The sequence below is a fragment of the Ovis aries genome, chromosome 22 (genome assembly GCF_016772045.2).
Source record: "Ovis aries strain OAR_USU_Benz2616 breed Rambouillet chromosome 22, ARS-UI_Ramb_v3.0, whole genome shotgun sequence".
Classification (NCBI taxonomy): Eukaryota; Metazoa; Chordata; class Mammalia; order Artiodactyla; family Bovidae; genus Ovis; species Ovis aries.
In genome coordinates, this window is record NC_056075.1 from 36,034,648 (window position 1) to 36,054,435 (window position 19,788).

Here is a 19,788-nt window from a genome sequence, read left to right on the forward strand (position 1 = left end):
CCCAACACTGAATGAAGAGGTTAGAGTATGTCTGCTAAGCACCCACTGTATGTCTGGCTCCAGAATGGATCCCTGACATTTGGAGAAGGTAGGAACTAGCTTTGTCTTCAGAGATCTTAGAACCCAATGACCAGAGTGAAGGGAAAGATCTGGACCCAAGAGAGAAATAAATTTTGGCTCACAGAATGCACTGTTTCAACTAGTTCTTCCCTTAAGTGATTTCATTATCCTCAGGTATGTAACAGTTTGTTGAGCTTGAACCCACATCGAGTTTTCAATGAGCATGTGCACCTCGAATGTGCAGACTAAGGTATTCACAATGATTACATCTGGGAGTGGGGCTAGAGATCTTTTAACACTGTGGGTTTCTCTGCGTTTTTAAAAACTCTTTACAATTTACACGACTCAATTCATTCTGTTATTTCTTAAACATGTAATTCTATCATTGATAAATAATCCTTACTAGGGACTACTTTAAAAGAAAAGGAAAAACTGAATGCAAATTTGGAGGAATGACTTCCCTGGCTGCCCAGTGGTTAAGACTCCAGGCTTTCACTGCAGGGTGGTCACGGGTTTGATCCCTGGTCAGGGAACTAAGGAGCTGCATGCCAGTCCTGCCAGTCTCACAGCATGGCCAAATAAAAAAATAAATAAAAATGGAGGGCTGACTTAAGGAAGATAAGCTCATGGGACCTATCAGTGAGAATGGTCAGTGGCTGGTGAAAGGTATTACCCAAGACAGCACAGGTATCCTTGCCAATAAAATTGGGCTGGGTGTACAGCACCTGCAATATTCCAGCATTCAGTATGGCCAGTGATTTTCCCAGTGACTCTTGTGAAGACATGCTGGCGACAAAGACGGTCTGTGCCGTCACTTTTGCTACGACGTTCTTCCTGCCCAGTGACGAGTGAGAGAGTGGCAGGAGCTGGCGCCCTGGCTGAGCCATCAGGCTTCTGACAACTGTGATTTCCCTCATTCTTCCCCAGCTTTCACTATGTGTTCCTTCTCACACAACAGTCGTGAGGGAGCCCTGCCTCCAAGGCTTCCCACAGCCCTGGTACCAGGAGCCACATCCTTTTCTCCTGCTGCCCTGTTTATTTCTGGGCACGAACCTGCTTCACTCCTGTCCTCTTCCAGCTCACCAGTGCCTTGCCTAATTGCACGGCTCTCCTGAATGCCAAGAACCTCAGGTCTTGAAAGACAGAACAAGACTACTTCTGCTATGTTTGTTCTCAGGGAAAAAATATTAGGGAAACCTCCCCCCCTCCTCCCTAACAGGAGCTGAATTACCTGGACTATTAATGGCAAGCAGAACACCAAGTCTTTAGGGATTTTCCTTCCAAAGGGCCATTTCAGGGAAACAGCCTTTCTGACTTCCCCAGACTGCATGGCTTCCAGGCTCCCCCTCTCCAAAGTTACGTACTTCAGTTCACTTGGTTTGACTTGCTCTCCTCGTCCATAACCACGCTTTCCCCGCTTACTTCTGTTCTGTGCGGTCAGTTCTTCAACTGAGATGCATCCCCGGTCTTCACACTTGCTGCCTCCCTGCTCCTTAGTAATCCCTGCTCCCTGCCTTCTTCCCCACACCCCCTCCCCGCTTTTTTAGAGACAAGTCCTGAAGGACTCAACATCAAAACGCCAGCACAGAGGGTTCGAGATTTTTACATCCACAGAGAGTGGCAGGCTACAACGGAAGGACTCTGGGTGTTTGTGAACCAGCATTTTCTCCCATCCCGTGTCTCCCCATCTCACCAATAAGCCCCGAGTAGGCGAGGAGGCAGTCAGCGTAATTTTCCTTTAGACAGCTGCTGACGGACCTTGACTCCGGCTGGCAGTTGGTGAAAAAATCGGCCAGGCGAGATCTGCAACAGAAGAAAATTGGGGGAGGGGGGAGGATGTGCTTCAAAATAGCCCAAGCTTCTGCACAGACATAATTTTCCCTTATTCCTTTCTCGCTAGGCCTTTTTCAACATCCCCAAATACAGAGAGTGTAGACTCTTAAAATGTTAGCATCTTCTCTTATATACAAGCCCCCAGCCATCCCCTCGCCCACCTGTGTCTGCTTCTTTGCAGAGAAGTCTTCAGGGCCTGCAACTGGAGAAATCTTGACGCTTTGAAGTTTCCCTTCAATATTTATTTCTGACTAGACTTATTTGCATCTTTAGGAAATATGCTTCTGCACACACTCACCGGAGATCCACACTGGGAAAATATTTACTTTATACAGAAACATGTCCCTGGCGTCCAAATAGGATCCTACAGCCCATCTGCTCCCGTAATTCCTAGTGGCTTTAAAAATGTGCGTATCTGGTCTTCTAAGTCATCTCTCATCTACCACGCCAGGGAGGGGCAGTGGTACATACCAGCCAAGGGATGCTGAGGGGGGAGTTTGCCTTTCCAGCACTGCAGGGAAAGGCAAAAGGGACCGGTGACACTGGCTCAGGGTGCGACCAGGTGTAGGGGGTCCCCTGGTCGAAGTGCAGCATCTGTCTGCAGTTCGGGAAGCCTCCATGGGCCAGTGCAGTCCACCCAGAAGCCCTGGGTGGTGGCGAAGTTGCCGAAGTACAAAGGGGCTGCAGACATCACTGGTCTGCAGAGGAAAGGGGCTCTTTGTGGCCAACCGGCTGTTTTTCAGTCTGAAGAGGATATTGTTGGAGAAATTCTAAATGAGCACTGGGCCATCTCTGAGGTCATCCGAGCAGACAACAGCTCTGTTTCTATGTGAGGAACACAACAGACTTCAAGAGAAGCTAAATTATCTGGCAATTACAGGAGACAATGGATGGCTGTCTTAGCTCCTTCTCTTTAGCGCACTCGAGTTGGCAGCCAACATACCCAGGGCTGTTTTTACCTCTTTCCACCCAAGAAATTGTATTTACTTAGCATCCCTAATGGTATAAACAGGGTTGCCTGGGTGGGGCTGAGCAAGGTAGAATGTGTGGAGATCACAGGGGGTTGTAAAGGGTGTGTAGGAAGCATATTCTGGGCCCTTTTCCTACAGTTTGAACTGGAAGAAGATTAAAAGGCCTGATGAAATGAGCTGTGTGCACAGCACATTGGAAAGGCTGCGCAGTGTTCCTTTGGGATTGGTCTCTCCTTGAACCCATGTAAACAAGGCGTGTCTGAGCTTCCCTATCTGTGCCGATCTGTACACTCCGTATGTCGTGCGCCTGGTTCCATCCCTGTGACTCCCCGGGGCAGGTGCTGGAGCTCTGTTTTATTTTCTTTGCACAGCACCTGACACTCCTCAGAATGCTTCCCGAGCGGGGCCATGTGGTGCAGCTAAGTGGCTTGGCAAAAATCCTCCAAATGAGGCTGGTACATGCGCCTGTGTGTGTGTGCCTGCATCCCTCCCACAGTCTGAGCCTAGCTGGTGTTTTCTGACTCTAACTGAACACACCGAAGGGCGTAAAACCTGGCCATTTTCTGTAGCCTGGTTAAAGGATTTATCTTTCAGAAGAAATCCCTAAAGGTGACTCAGACTTACTCAACTGGCACCAATGGCATCCATCTTGGATGGAGTGTCAATTTCAGAAGAGTTTTCCTGGTCATGAAAGTTAATGATCTCATGGCACTGGGTTTCTAACTTTGCAGAGGCCAACTGTGTGGTTCAGGCAGCTGGGACTCCAGCTCTGCACACAAGCCGATCAGCTCCCTGACCTGGCAGCCCCACGCTCCCAGCTGCCCCCCAGAGAGGGATGAAAGGTCGTGCTGTCTCCAAGCCTCCTGCTTCTCGTAGTCTCTCGAGCAGACTATTAACTGAACAGCACCGTGACTCGGATTACTATCCTCCAGCGGGAGGCTAATGCCACCAGACTCATTTTGCTTAACAACCTCAGAATTGACTCACAATTGGACTCTGGAATGAAAGGCTAATTGAGTTAGTCTGCTGCAAAGAACATAACCCTGATTGGGAGGATAAAACTAGATATACTGCTCTGAGCATCTCCCCGAACAGGCTGGTTTTGGAGAGAAGACTGTCAGCCCAGATCTCGGTCCTAAGACAAAACCAGCCAGCGGATGCCAAGAGTTTCAAAAATAATGGTGAGCCCACATGGCATTGCTGAAACATGAACATTTCGCTGGTTCCTTCACCTCTGATCCACCTCCCTCTGCCATTCATGTTTGGAGACACGATGATCCCTTTATGGGATTCACATTTAACAGATGGAAAAACTAAAGGTAGTAGAAGTTTATATGGTGGTTGTGCAAGCGGGTGGACTGGTACACTTTCATGAATTCTGCGAGTTGGTTAACTTCACAATGGTAGCCTGAAAGTGGGCTAGGTGGGAGAGTTTTCATCATGGTAATCTGCCAGCTCTACAAATCACAACCCTATGCTGTTCTTAGAGAACTAGTTGTTAAATATTTACTAGCACAATGCTCTCAAAAAACCAGCATGGTGTAGTCAATCCCACAGATAAAGGAAGTATCTTTACTTCCTTTGAGTTCTTGGGAACTCAGAAGTTCTCGGGAGTTGAATTTTAGCACTTCCTGGATGAGCTACCTCTCCCATCCCTAATCACCTTTGTTTCACATGACATGTGAAAGGGTGTCATAAATTAACCTCCCGTCTCCAGTATCTCCCAAAGAAAGAAAACAGTTCTCTCTAAAGATGCTCCCATCCCAACAACACAGCCACCGAAATCTCTCAAAGCAACGTGTGCAAATGATTACAGGTATTGACAAAGCAGCTGACTTCTTGTCCTTTGTATTGACTGAATGACGGGTCAAATGCTTGTGTTAATAAGGATGAATGAGTTCCCTGTCCCTGAACCCAAATAACCTGCCATCTAGAAGGTGAGAGCAACAAGTAAAAAGATGGTAATACCACGATGGCTAGTTCTCAATAAAAGACAAGAAAGGTTCCTAATAAAAGTAACACAGCATGAATCGAGTGTTTAGAATATGTTAGGTATGTCTTCATATACTTTATATTTTTTCCTGGCAACTCTAATAAGGTAGGGACTATTACTCTGTTATCTTAATTTCTCAGAGGAGGAAACAACATCTTATTGAGTTTAGGCTAGAGTGAAATAGTGAACAGCAGAACCAGGATTTAAAAGCTATGAGAAACGTAGACAGCATATTAAAAAGCAAAGACATCACTTTGCTGACAAAGGTCTGTAAAGTCAAAGCTATGGTCTTTTCAGCAGTCATGTACTCAATGAGAGTTGGACCACAAAGAAGGCTGAGTGCCAAAGAACTAATGCTTTCGAACTGTGGTGCTGGAGAAAACTCTTGAGAGTCCCTTGGACAACAAGGAGATCAAACCAGTCAATCCTAAGGGAAATCAATCCTGAATACTCATTGGAAGGACTGATGCTGAAGCTGAAGCTGAAGCTCCAATACTTTGGCCACCTGATGTGAAGAGTCGACTCACTGGAAAAGACCACTACACTGGGGAAAACTGAAGACAGAAGGAGAAGAAGGTGGCAGAGGATGAGACTGTTGGATAGCATCACCGATTCAATGGACATGAACTTGGGCAAACTCCAGGTGTTAGTGAGGGACAGGGAAGTTTGGCGTGCTGTAGTTCATGGGGTCGCAAAGAGTTGGACACTTCTTAACAACTGAACAACAACAACAACAACAAATTCTGATTCTACAATTGAAGCTTTTAACACAACAGGAGCTAGTTTCAGAGAAGTTGTAATATTGAGACTGAGGCTTGGAGGATCAGTAGGATCCTTCAGGTAAAGGTGGAAGAGGGTGTTCCCTCTGCAGAAGGAAGCAGTTAAGTGATAGAGTAACCACATTCACAAAAATCCCAGGAGAACAATCACGGAGTATTTGTACCTGCCAGGCACTGATCAAAGTGTCTGGCATCTATTCACATATTTAATTTTAACTGTAATAGGTGATACTCCCAGTCCCATTTAGCAGATGAAGACACTGAGGCAAAGAGAGGTTAAGTAACTCCTCGGAGGTTGTAGAACTCTGTGCTGGAGCTGCAACATGACCACATTCTATGCGACTCCAGAACCACAGGACATTCTCAACCACTACACCTAACACATGGAATCAAACAGACTCAGACATGACTTGGCAACTAAACAAAAACAACAACAGCTAACACATGCATCATCCAGAAAATTGTCAATTGTTCACTTGGGATGGCGGGGCCACAGGTGAGTGACAGGAGGTGGTGCTGGCAAGATCAGCAAGGGCCTTGAATGACCTAAGAGGCTGGATTTCATCCTGAAAGCAGTGGGAACCACCAAAGGATTTTAAACAGAGAAATAACACGATCAGGTCTGCAGAACAGAAGGACTCTTGGGTGTTTCCGTTCTTAAGCAAAGATTTGCTTGAAGCTTCTTCTGTGCCCTCCCTGCTCTAGCAGAGATGAGAAGAGCAGGAAACTGGCCAAAGGAAGGAAGGAGGCTGAGCCAGTGAGTACCCAGAGGCAAGAACTGAGGACTAAAGGAGGAGGAGGGAAGAAGAATGCCCTGAATGGTAGGTGTTGAGTGAGTGAGTCAAAATCGCTCAGTAGAGTCCAACCTGCGACCCCATGGACTATAGAGTCCATGCAATTCTCCAGGCCATAATACTGGAGTGGGTAGCCATTCCCTTCTCCAGGGGATCTTCCCAATCCAGGGACAGAACCCAGGTTTCCCTCATTGCAGCCAGATTATTTACCAGCTGATCCACCAGGGAAACCCATGGTGGGTGTTGATGGAATGAAAGTCAAGACTGGGGACTTCCCTGGTAGTCCAGTGGCCAAGAATCTGACTTGCAATGCATGGAACTCGGGTTCAATCCTTGACTGGGGAACTAAGATCCCACATGCTATGGAGCAACTAAGCCCAAGTGCTATAAGTACTGAGTCCTCGTGCTCCAGAGGCTGTGCACCACAACCAAAGATCCCGAGTGATGCACTGAAGATCCTCAGTGCCACAACAAAGACCCGACACAGCCAAATAAATAAAAATAGTTTTAAAAAGAAAATCAAGACTGCAAAAAAGAAGGGGCAGAATCAGCTCAGTAGACTGTGGCGTCACAGCGTGTAGCGGGGGACCCAGGAGAGGACAGTTTGCAAGGAAGATAAGAGAGGTGGCTTATGACTGTGCTGAGATCATGGCACCGCGGGAGTCAGGCATCTAGCAGGTTGCACGATTCTCAGACCTCCATCTGTCCAGTGGCCAACCAGCCCCCACATCCCAGGACTGCCCGGTGCACACATCCTCCTGCCCACCCTGGGGACAGAACCACACTATAACCTTTTTCAATGACTTCCTCTGCCTGAGCTGCAGTGATCCAAAGAAGAAACCTTACATGGCCAGGGTGGGATTAACAAAGAAATTCCACAAGTGCATGTCTTCTGGAGATATGAAATCTCCATGACAACAGCAGTGATGAACCTGATTGTTTTTCTCTGAGAAAATGAAAAGAAAATGAATAGGCACTAATGTAGAAATGTATCTCCCTCTGAAAAGGGAAATTTCCCACCCTTAAAGAGGAGAAAAATGCCGGCAAATGCCAAGTTGGCCTTAGGAAATCTGCTGAAGAGAAAACAAGGGTTTATGCAGAAAATATCGTATTAAAGGAAGCATGCTGCTAACTGGAAATAGAAAAATGATTATAATGATAAAATCTAGGAGAGTCTTCTCAAACAGCAGATGGTCTTTTGACAGTGGAGAAAAAAATCACTTACCTACTTTTTCTGCTAACATTTTTAGGAAAATAGAGTTATGGGGAACAGTTCAAAAACATACTAGTAATGCCTAGTTTCACTCATCCTGGATTATTCTAATCCTGTAAATGTTTTTTTTTTTTTCTCCCCAGGGCAAATCCCATACTTGGACACAAGCTGTGTGGTTGATGGAATGGAGCCTTGTGCGAAGAACTGTGAGAGCCTGAATGGGATCCAGGCTCTGACATTAATTAACCAGAGTTCCTGAACATCATCATATGATGCTTGACGACTTTGGATTTCCCTTCCACTTCAGAACAGTCTGTTGGACATTTGAAGCTACTTGGAGAAGAAACCCACTTGTTTTCCATGCGTTATTATTATTTTCATCCATGATTCCACTCCACCATTACATGCGATTTTAGTGTCAAGGCATTTGGTTTGAGTATAGAGATCACATCTTTTTTTTTTTTAAGATGTTTTTGATGAGGACTATTTTTTAAAGTCTTTTATTGAATTTGTTACAATACTGATTCCATTTTATGCTTTGATTTTTGGCCCCAAGGCATGCAGGCTCTCAGCTCCCCAACTAGGGATTGAACTCGAACCCTCCTGTACTGGCAGGTGAAGGCTTAACCACTGGGCCACCAGCGAAGTCCCTAGAGACTAGATCTTTCTACGGGATCCCCGCATCTCACATGCGAGAAAGCTGAGGGCCAAAGAGGTTAAGGTCCTGCTCACTGTCACATGGTGAGTGGTGGCAGAGGGCTTTCACTGGAAGAGGAATTGCTAGCTGTCTATAACAGCCCAGGAAGGGAGAAGTAAGGAGGGTGCTGGACTTCTAATTTCCCTGGGATTGAATTAAAGTCATCTAGTGTAATGGCAACCCACTCCAGTGTTCTTGCCTGGAGAATCCCAGGGACGGGGGAGCCTGGTGGGCCGCCGTCTATGGGTTAACACAGAGTCGGGCACGACTGGAGCGACTTAACAGCAGCAGCAGCAGTGTATAACTGCTCTGTCCTTCCCACTGTCTGACCAGCGTGTTCTTCAGTCCTCTTACTAAGATTCTGCTGACTTAGCCTCAGGGAGCACTTTGCAGGCAACACTGGAGCTCAGGATGTGTCAGAGAGGGTGCAAGACTCTGCCCAAGAAGGTGGTGAGTCTGTCCATGGATGAGGCTACCCTTTATTAAGGAGTCTTTGGGGGCAACACCACTGCCCATACAGGACTGCAAGACTTGCTGACCCACTAGCAACTCAGAAGCTTGGAATAGAATCCATTCATTAATTTGCTTGTATTAGAAATCACTGGTGTTTTGCTCTGAATCCAACAGGAGTGTTAGGGCTTTAAAGTCTTGGATCTCAACTCAAGCCACTTAGTTTCTAAAAGCTCTCTCAGTGGGTCAGTTGGAGGAGCCCAAAAATGACAGTCCTGGGAGTGGCATGCACCTGTTTCTAATCCCAGTCCTACCTTCCATGCTTAAATAACTTAGCTACGTACTGGACACCTCTAATCCTGTTTCATCACCAGGAAAATGGGGTAATGGAACTAGAGTTGCCTTAAACGGCGGCCGTGATACCTTACTGACAGTTATATAAAGCACCTTGCTCAGAACCTAGAATACACTTTGTGCAATACATTTTTATTTCCCATCCCTTCATCTTTTCTCCCCAGTTTCTGGTCCATTCTAAGGTGAAGGACTTGCCACAAAAACATATAGCAAGCTCAACACAGAGAAATATGTATCTTAATCTATCTTCTCCTGGTCTTTATATGACAGACGAGCAGACCTCAGAGATGCTGCAAGTTTGGCTGCAGACCACTGCAGTAAAGCGGATACTGCAATAAGGCAAGTCACACGAGTATCTGGCTTTCCCATGGATGTAAAAGTTTTGCTTTTACTATATAGCATTCTCACTAAGTGAGGGATACCATTAGGTCCAAAAAATGTACATACCTTAGTTAAAGATACTCTGCTGTTAAAAATACCAAAACAAATGCAGTAACAGCATCGAAGGTCACTGATCACAGACACCACAACAAATCACTTATGGATTAACTATTACAAGAATTATCAAAACGTGACACAGAGATACACAGTGGGCAAATGCTATTGGGAAAACGGTGCAGATAGACTCGTTCAATGCAGGGTTGTCGCAAACTTTCAATCTGTATAAAACACAGCTTCTGCGAAGTGCAATAAAATGAAGTATTAACACATCTGTGCCTAAAACAGGTTAACCCATGTCACTGAGGGCAGTAAGTCTGACCAAAACAAACTCAACAAATCTGAAGCTAGGGATCCTGAGGTGTTACTTAAAAGCCTCTCAGCCATATGAGCTCATAGAACAAAAGCCTTTTAAGAAAAGCTATTTTCCACCCCCAGGAGTTTAGGGGGGAAAGATATATTTTTTAAAATGACTAAACATTATAAGTTTGTTAATACTGCTGATTTCTTACGAAGAATAAAATCAATTAGAAAAACACACTGCCTAGCATGACAAAGCAAGAGCAAGGGAATGATAATTTTCTGGAACAGTGACACAAAACAGATTTTTTTCTCTTTCTGTTTTTAGAAAATTACCTTAGCCCTTCTCCAGCAGCCTACTGGAGAACACATCTGGAAAGCATCCTTCAGCAAATCAGAGTCTATGTTGAACAGATTTTGTGGCCGGGGGATGGGGGGTGGGGGGGGGGGGTGGTGGTTATTGACTTGCTGGTCCCTTCCTTGGACCGTACATTCTGGTTTCCTGAAGCAGAGGCCCGGTGTTTGCCAGGGTCGAGCTGGGAAGTGGGGCTCCGGCTGTCCTTCAGAAAGCCCGGGTCCTCCCACTCCCTTGGAGCAAATGTGATCTCCCTGGAGCAAAGGCCCGGGGGCAGGTTCGCACACCCCAGGTGCAGAAAGCCAAAGCCCCACTGTGCTCCTCAGCCCCTTGATGCGGCTTCCCACCCTCAGCCAACTGATGTGTTTCTTGGTGACTTAGCCAGACCGCAGCCACATGTGACTGGGAAAGGGAGGTGTGAGGTCCCAGCAGTCTTCAAGACTTGCCTAATGTTTGTGTTTCCTGGGACACAAGCAGAAGTCAATGCCTGTTCCCCCTCAAATCCCTGCTCAGGGTCATTGAGATTCTTGGGGAGGTTCCAGCCCCTTTGACCCAAGGCCCTGAACCTGTGCCTCTCATCCTGGGGAGGCCCTGCTCTGCTGGCTCCTTGGCAGCTCCCAGTCTAGCACATGGGTCCCAGGAGGCTTAGGTCTCAGACTGACCCACAACAAGAGCAAATGTAGGTGGAGGCACGCATCGTTTTAGTCCATGCGTCTGGCTTGGGGTCTATCTCTGGGTGGTGGGCTCGGTAAAAGCAGGCTGCAGGGCAGAGATGCAATGCCTCCTCAGCCTTTCTGTTCACATCAAACTGCAGCAGCCCCCAGAGGGAAGTCCAGGTCAGCATCAGCTCAGTCTCCACACCTCTCACCAAGTCACCCAGCATGAACAGTGACAGCTGTCCATCCATACCTGCAGAGGGCTGACAGGGCTTGACAGCTCATCTCTACGTGGCAAATCTGAAAAATAAGCTAGGGTGGTTGGTACGGGGATCCACCCCAGCCCAGAAGAGGCTCCTTGCAGTCCCTGACTCGATGCCCCAGAGCTGTCCTTCAGCTGAGACTCCTCCCTTCCGCTCCCTCAGCAAATTTCTCCAACACACACACCGCTAGTCATGCGGTAAGCAGACTCTCAGTCATGATGGGAGTATAGCTACATTACAAACAACGCTATACTGCATACTGAAATCAAATAGATCTGTTTTGTATTATTCATGCTATAGCACACCCATTATTGCAGAAAACCTACCTTTGGTGGTACTTGATCTTACAGGAAGAAATGGAGGTAGAAAAGAAATTGGGAGGTTTTTTTTCTGGATAATGAAAGTATCATTTATGCTCTCAAGTATCCAACAGCTGTCTGTGACAAAGATGCTAACACTCTTGAAGTGAATCTTATGCAATACTTTTTTTCTTTAATATGTCTGCAGGAAAACTTCATTAATCAGTTTTGTGACTTCTGGCCACTAGGAGAACAGAAATCTGGATGTTCACCCGATCTTTCGCCAGTAGAATCACATCTTAAAAACTTCAAACCAACAAGCTGTGAATTTACTTCATATGGAATTCTGCAGGTGGGGCTTCCCAGGTGGTTCAGGGGTAAAGAATCTGCTGGCTAATGCGGGAGATGAACATTTGATCCCCGGGTCGAGAAGATGCCCAGGAGTAGGAAATGGCAACCACTCCAATATTCTTGCCTGGGAAATGCCATGGACAGAGGAGCCTGGTGGGCTACAGTCCGTGGGGTCACAAAGAGTAGGACACAAAGTAGCAAACTAAAAAACAAAGTCAACAAGAATTCTGCAGGCACCTCCGTCTTCAGGAGTGAATTACGGAAGTTGCCTGACATTCATCCTGGAATCTAAGAAACTCTAAGTCAACTGCCTTAGGTACCCAGGGCAGCAAAGGTCACCCACCATGGTTTCATTTATTTATGCCCACTCTTGCTTCAGAAAGAATTTTAAGATGAATTCAGGTGTAGCTTTAAAGCAACAGAATAAATGCAAAAATTAATGTGGGTATTTGGGGCCAAAGAAAGATAATAGAGAGGCAGTGGTGTGGTTAGTACAAAATGCATACATTGTCCTGGCTAGATGAAAGCTAGGTACCTGGCTCTGTGATTTCTAGAAACCACTGGGAAGGGCGGGTGGGGTGGGAATCTAGTTCCACAATCCATGGTACACCAAAAATTGAAAACAAGATGGATGCTCAAGAGAGAAACTACTATGTGAGGCAGAACAATGGTCCATGAAGATGTGTGCATTCTAGACGCTGGAATCTGAGACCTAAGACTATGTCAGCTGACATGGTAATAGTGCCTCCTTGCAGATGTGATTAAAGTTGTGGACCTTGAGGTGGGGAGATTAATCTGGATTGTCCAGATGGGCTCAATGTAATCACAAGGGTCTTTAAAAGTTGAAGAGGGAGGCAGAAGAGGAGGTCAGAGTGATACCATGTGAGAAAGACTGGACTGGCTGCTGCTGATGTGGAAGACGGAGGGAGGGGCCATGAGTCAAGAAATGAGACAAGATTCCAGCAGGAACTCAGCCCTGCAGATGCCTTGATTTCAGCTCAGTGGGATCCAGGTAGTGCTTCTGACCTCCAGAAACTGGAAGAGAATACATCTGTGTTATTTAAAGCCACCACATTTATAGTAATTTGTTCCAGCAGCAACAGAAAATGAAAACACTATGAAAAAGCAGGACTCAGTAAAGGCTTTGCATATAGAATTTGAAAATGGGCCAGGACTTAAATTTCAATTCAATCGCTTACTAAACCATGACATTTGGGGCAAGTACCTTAACTTTCCTGAAGCTTAATTTACTCTGGCTGAATGACAGGAAGTCCTTCCAAGTGTTCCTGAAGGATTATGTGTACCTGGCACCTATCACCTGTTTACAAGTAAAGCAGATTCCTAGATGAGGGTAGAGCTCATCTGCGCTGCTGTTTCCTGTTCTGCTCTGACCTTGAGACCTCATGAAGCCCGAGGGTAGAGATGACCACACAGATACTTCCCTTAGAATCCATCTGCTAATAAGTTGGCAGATGAAATGCTTTGTCCTAAGGTCACTAATCCACCTGTTCAAGGTCTGTATGTGCTCGATAAGCTCACGATTAACATCAGGCTTTTTCCTTCCATTAGGACCAAAGAGAGATTTTTCCGGTGAGGCCTCCACATCTTCAAGCAGAAAAATGAGTTTTATAGGGCAGTGGAATCACACCCACAGAAGCAGGTCAAGGCAATTCTACAGGTCACCACCCATGATCCCAATACGGTATCCTCTACTGGCCTGGCTGGCATCAAGCCAGTGCAAATTTAAGGAGGTGCTGTCTGCACCCCCAGAAGGACAGAATGTTACACCACAGTGTTTATGACCAGACAAACTGAACAATAATTATGGATACTTCTTTGATGAAACACAGGTAAACTCTAGAAATTCTCCCAAATGCTGCCTAGTTTTCTTCAGTCAAACCTTGCTGCTTCAGGGTTCCCAAAAAATGAAAAATTAAAATTACACAGGCTCTCTCGCCTTACCGATTTGCAAAGCTTCCCCTTTGTCCCTCTCTACCCCCAAATGACAGCCCTGTGAGACCCGAGTCCCAAGCTGCAAGCTCCACTCCGTCGAATGTTCATCTGCCACACGTTAAAGGAGTCTAGCTTCTGTGCCCTGCGAGGGGGTGGGGAGGGGGAAAGGCGCACGGATGTCTGAATGGTTACAGCGTGTACTTGCACAAACAGACTTTAAGCAGAAACATATGAAAAGAAGATCTCCTATTAATCTTTAATAGGGTTGCAGACTTCCTAAGGAAAATTATGTTCAATAGTAAATACACACGAGGTCATTTTTCTTCCAGGCAAGTTGTTTTAAGGTCAACAAAGACTTTGAGCTCAGCAAACAACTAGTCCCTAATATCTTCCTTCCTAGATGGGGCACTGTTCGGGAGACGGAATTGTGGTGTTACACGTCAAAAGAATAAATCACTTATTCCATTGCTATCAGATGATAACTCCCCCTATATTTCAGAAAATACATACTCTTTTTAGGGACCTATTCTCATGTTAACATCCTCCTTTCAACAGCACGCTTCCACTTCACTCCATACCCCACTGCACCCACACTCCCAATCCCAGTTTCTACGTGTTACCTAATGCTCTCAGTTGAATTTAAAACTACATTCCACCTTTTCCCCCCCTACAGAGCAGAGCAGCTGATTTCCATGGTTCTCATAAACCATCTTCCCTCAACCATTCCACCCAAACGGGTGATCTTGAGGAGTTATTTTGACCCATTTACAGTGACATCAGGGGTCTCCTCTGAGCCCTCCCACCAACTCTCCTCCCCGCTCTGAGCCCCACGGAGCATGCTGGCTTTGGCCTTTGCATCCACATCTCCCTTCCGTCAGTTTCTTTTTCACCTCTTCACTTTGATGATACACTGCTTCCGCCATGAGAAGGCAAGCAACTGGGATCAGGCCTGGCACAAGCGGACTGTGACTGCAGTCGTGAAATTAAAAGACACTTGCTCCTTGGAAGAAAAGCTATGACAAACCTAGACAGTGTATTAAAAAGCAGAGACATTGCTTTGCTGACAAAGATCCATATAGTCAAAGCTATGCTTTTCTCAGTAATCATGTACTTATATAAGAGTTGGACAATAAAGAAGGCTGAGCACCAAAGAACTGATGCTTGCAAATTGTGGTGGTGGAGAAGATGCTTGAGAGTCCCTTGGATAACAAGGAGATCAAACCAGTCCATCCTAAAGGAAATCAACTGCGAATATTCATTGGAAGGACTGATGCTGAAGCTCCAATACTTTGGCCACCTGATATAAAGAGCTGACTCATTGGAAAAGACCCTGATGCTGGGAAAGATTGAGGGTAGGAGGAGAAGGAGGTGACAGAGGATGAGATGGTTGGATGGCATCACTGACTCAATGGACATGAGTTTGAGAAAACTCTGGGAGATAGTGAAAGACAGGGAGGCCTGGCGTGCTACAGTCTGTGGAATTGCAAAGAGTCGGACAGGACTGAGCGACTGAACAGCAACAAGGCAGATGTTCAGAAAACATTCACTGAATGAGTGAGTGAACAAATGAATCCAAGTGCCACACACTACGTATGGCTCCAGTCACTTGCAGGTCAATATTCTTCATGGACATCTTGGTGTTAAGAGTTGGGTTCAGATGAGGGGATACAGCAGTCCACATCCAGCTGCTCTAGGCGTTGCACAAACAGCTAGGTTTATTCACAGCCTGTCACCATGCCCCATAACACCCCATAACCTGACCAGCCAGCTTAGTCTTATTTTACAGTGGAGGACCCTGGGGTCCAGAAAGGCCAACATCCAGCTGGTAAGAGTTAGAGCCAGATTTTGCAAAGAGGACTAGGGATCCTCCACCTTACACTCACTCCTGTAGCAATGAAAGAAGAATTAATGTTCCATCTTTTAATTCTAGCTCTTGGACATTTGCCGCCATTTTGCTGTGAACTGCGCACATAAGAAGCCGAAATCTGATTTAAAGGGATATAAGTGATCTTTACTAGGCCCAATAAAATGTAATGACAGAATTAGTGGGCATTCTTTTGGTTTAATAGTGCTTGCAGTTTAAAAACATAAAATAAAAAATAATATCTGTTGTTACTGCTCAGTAAGGTCCAAATGCATTCTGAGGATACGGCCGTGTGAAGTCATCCTGGCCCAGGTGGGCCCTCCCTGAGCATCTCACTTCCCCAGGCTGTGAACATGGTCATCCTCTTCAAGGGAGGGGTGCAAAACGTGGGACTCCCCAGACCCACAGGGAGAAGACAGCAGCTCCCTAAACACCCTTTCCTGGCTACAGAGGCCACTCCGGAGTCTGGAGACATGAGACAGGGACTGGTCTGGCTGGGATCACCTCCTTGGGTGCCTCGCCCAGCAGAGCAGACACACGTGTGGGCCCTCCCTGGCACTGGCGGGTGTTGGGCATAGTGTAAAAGGGTGTGCGTGAGCCCTGAGGTCAGACCATGGTTCCAATCCCAAGAGCCCCTGCTGGGTTTTGTCTCTGCAGTTCCCTGGGTGTGAAATACAAGCGCCTGACAGCAGGGCTGTGGGAGGATTAAGGCCCAGAATCCAGTGTCTGGCACCGAGTTCAGTGCTCCACGAAGGACCAGATATGAGTGCAGCTGTTACTACTATCAAGGGGCTTTCAAGGCCGGCTCTGTCTCTCCAGTCTCAATCCTGAGGGGCAGGTAACAGGGCAGGTGAGTTAAGTGTCCTTTCACATGAAGGGACAGGTAGAGAGGAAGCAAGTGCATTCTCCAGGACCCTCAGCCTAGGAGGGTTACAATATCAGCTGGGTTCCGGGAGCACCTGAGGCCAGCACCCTCCACCACCATGTGGACAAGGGCACGAAGCCTGGCTCCCTCAAGAGAATGCTCTCCCAAGGGGCTTGAGATAGAGTCCCACGGACAGGCAGTGTTCAGTGGCACCTCTTATAAATCCAGAAAACAGCCTTTCCTGCTTTCTCTGAGCCTAGGGATGCTGGGGAACAGCCTAGACAGAACCCCAGCATCCGACTAACAGACTAACAAAGGTACCTCGGCACCTTGGTGCCCAAGACCAAGGGTGCTGATCACCTAGCGCCTGGCACAGTGGCTGGCACAGGCTGCACTGGGTTCAATAAAGACACCAACTTTCCAAGGACCACGGTCACTAAGCACCTACAATGCCAGATGCTGCATGTGACGTGGTGGCCCTGGTGGGACAGGGACAAAGATGGAGATACAGCCCCGCTGGGACACTGCATCTGGTCCCCCACCAGCTGCACCTGCCCTATGACCAGCAATGAGCTAGCAGCAGAGAGATAGCCTGCATATTTCTTTGAACAAATCAAGGTTCACAGTGAGCTTGCTCATGGAATCGTAGCACTTTTGAATCTTGAACATCCATGTGTGGTTGAGTAACCTGTGTCACAGCTCCTCCATAGGCACGGCCCATCCTGAGTTCCCTCCTGACAACCAAAGACACTCCCACTTGGAAAAAGCAACAAGAAGAGCAGAATGCGCATGTCAGCTTTCCTCATGTGAATCATTCAAGCCGAAGATTGCTCTGAAGGGCATTTTAGGAGGAAGATTTCTATTCAGATAATTGTCTTAAATGCTCGGCTTTGCTTTCCTTTTTTTCTGGCATAACTCAGCCAAATGAATTCCAGTCTCAGGCCAAGCTCAGCCTATGGATGACCAGACTGCCTACTTCCTCTGCACAATCAATGCAGGTAGGGTTCTGCCTTGCTGTAGGACCAGTTCAGGCGGTGACTAAATAGATTCACCTTGGCCGTGGCTCAGCATCCTCTGAACCATCCATGGCTCAGTTATGGCCTGGGAAGACCTTAGAGTACTCCACGGTGGATCCCACAGCCATCCAGATAGAGCCCAACTTAGGGCAGCACAGAAACTGCCCAGCTGTTGTCTCCTCCTATGCGCCACCCTGAAATCTGGGCTAACAGTCCACACTTCCGCCACAGTGTGCTGGCCTCTTCTAGGGCCCCTGCTAACTCTCAGTGCCCCACAGGGCCTGTCAAGCAGCTCACTCCTTCACATCCTCAGCTTGCAGACCCCGACAGCAGAGTGAGGTCCATTAGCCTTGGCTATCACCTGGTCAACCTTCCTTATTTTTGTTCAGTTGTTAAGTCGTGTCTGACTCTTTATGATCCCATGGACTGTAGCCTACCAGGTTCCTGTAGCAACGTTCCTTAAGACAGTGTCTTTCCAAGTGTGGACCCCAGATCAGTATCAGCGCCACTGGGAATGTTCTGGGCCCCACAAAGCACCGGGCACCCCAGCTCTGCTAAGCCACTGAAGGAATCAACCACCTGCTAGAAGGTTTGAGCAGAAGTCAGCTTTCTCAAACCATCTTTGTAGTTAAAAATGCTTCAACTCGAATTTTTCAACTTGGAACATGGAAGAGGCATTTCCCATTTGCTTTGGTCTATTTCCACAGAAAGGTTTTCCCACAAGACAATGTCAGGATCCTTTGCTGGAGTGAACATATATAGACAGATGACATACTCTCCCCAGACCCCCATTCTAAGAAGTTTAAAGCTGTTATATGGAGCCAGCTAACCATCCAATAGGAATTCCAATGTCCAGGTGCTCACAGGACTCTCAAACTGCCAGTTTCCCAGCATCTCTTATTCTAAGGGTTATCTCAGGCCTGAGTCCATTACAGTCCTTTAGTTTCTCCCACAGCAGATGATGATGGAGCGGGGAAAGCAGAGAAGGGTTGCCTCTGACATGGTCCACATTCCACATATTGCAAGGACCAGAAGGTTACCGGGCACACTCTGACCAAGCCCCTCCCAGAGAAAAAAGCATCACCGAGTCTTGGACACAATGTGTTTTTATACGTCAGTGCAGAGTTCTGCCTGACTGCGCTAAATACAACACTAAAATGCTTTGTTGCACTAGAAACCAGAAGGGAGGTGCTGTCTGTCGGGAAGGCATCTCTCAGGGCAGGAAAGCAAGCTGGGCCAGACTCCCTCACTGCCACACAGCCCCGGAGTGGCAGCTGATGGGGAAGTTCAGCAGCTTCCTGGTTACTGGTACCCACTTCCACCTGGAAGGGCTGTGGCACCGGCTCCCAGCCACCGCCCCCAGCCTCACCATCCTGACCTGCTGGAGTGAACAGGCTGGACACAAGGCGGCCACACACACACACTCGGACTGCACATGGACGCTTGTGGGCACACGTCTTCCAGCCCAAGACGATTCTGATCTTAGTGCAGCAGTTCTCAAAGTGACGTGTGGGAACCCTGGCAATCTCAGAGAGCCTTTTAGGTGTTCTTGAGTCAAAACTATTTTCCCAGCCACGCTAAGTCTTGGTTTATCCTCATACTCATGTTCTCACGAGAGTACCATGGAGTTCTTCCAGAGGCCAGAGGTAACATGCGGTACTGAAACTGCCTGAATGCCGTAGCAGATATTAGAATCCAGGTGTCCTCTGGTCAGACACTAGATTTCTGAAAGTGTAAAACGATGTCACGCTTCTCCCTGAATTTTTTTTTGTTTTGGAAAAATGTAAGAATTTAAAAAAAAACAAACTATGTTCTGTTATTTATGGTAACCTATAATGGGTATCTTGGTGCTATTTTTAAATGAAGTAATAAATACATAAACACTTTTCCAGCTTTGACTCCCAATATGGTAAGCATAGATAGATTTAGCCCACATATACAAAACTCAGTAATTTTAAGAATATAAAGGAGTTCTGAAACCAAAAGTTTGAAAACCACTGTCCTAATGAGAAGTAAATCATTCGGTTGGCCAAAAAGTGCTTTCAGGGATTCTTCGCCGCCCACCCTGTAACATCGTATGCAAAACTGAACGAACATTTTGGCCAACCCAGTATGTTTAATGAGGGGGCATTTATGCCTTATCAAGAGCCCAAGGTCTCTTATTTAAAATTTTTGCTTTAAAATGAATAAATAAAGAGTTAGAAACAAAATCAGCTGCAATATCCGACTTCACATACCCCGAGAGGGTAGTTTTCAGGAGACACATACATCACACCAGAAATAG

At 46.7% G+C, this 19,788-nt stretch overlaps 1 protein-coding gene across 4 annotated transcripts in view; it reads right to left on the reverse strand.

Annotated features, from left to right (window-relative positions):
* Positions 1-19,788, reverse strand: part of GFRA1 (GDNF family receptor alpha 1) — a 235,843-nt gene that overhangs the window by 41,203 nt on the left and 174,852 nt on the right. For all 4 annotated transcript variants that reach the window (XM_027960172.3, XM_060404737.1, XM_042238457.2 and 1 more), the window contains one exon: positions 1,754-1,863. In XM_027960172.3, coding sequence (XP_027815973.1) covers positions 1,754-1,863 — 110 coding nt within the window. The remainder of the gene's footprint in view (positions 1-1,753; positions 1,864-19,788) is intronic.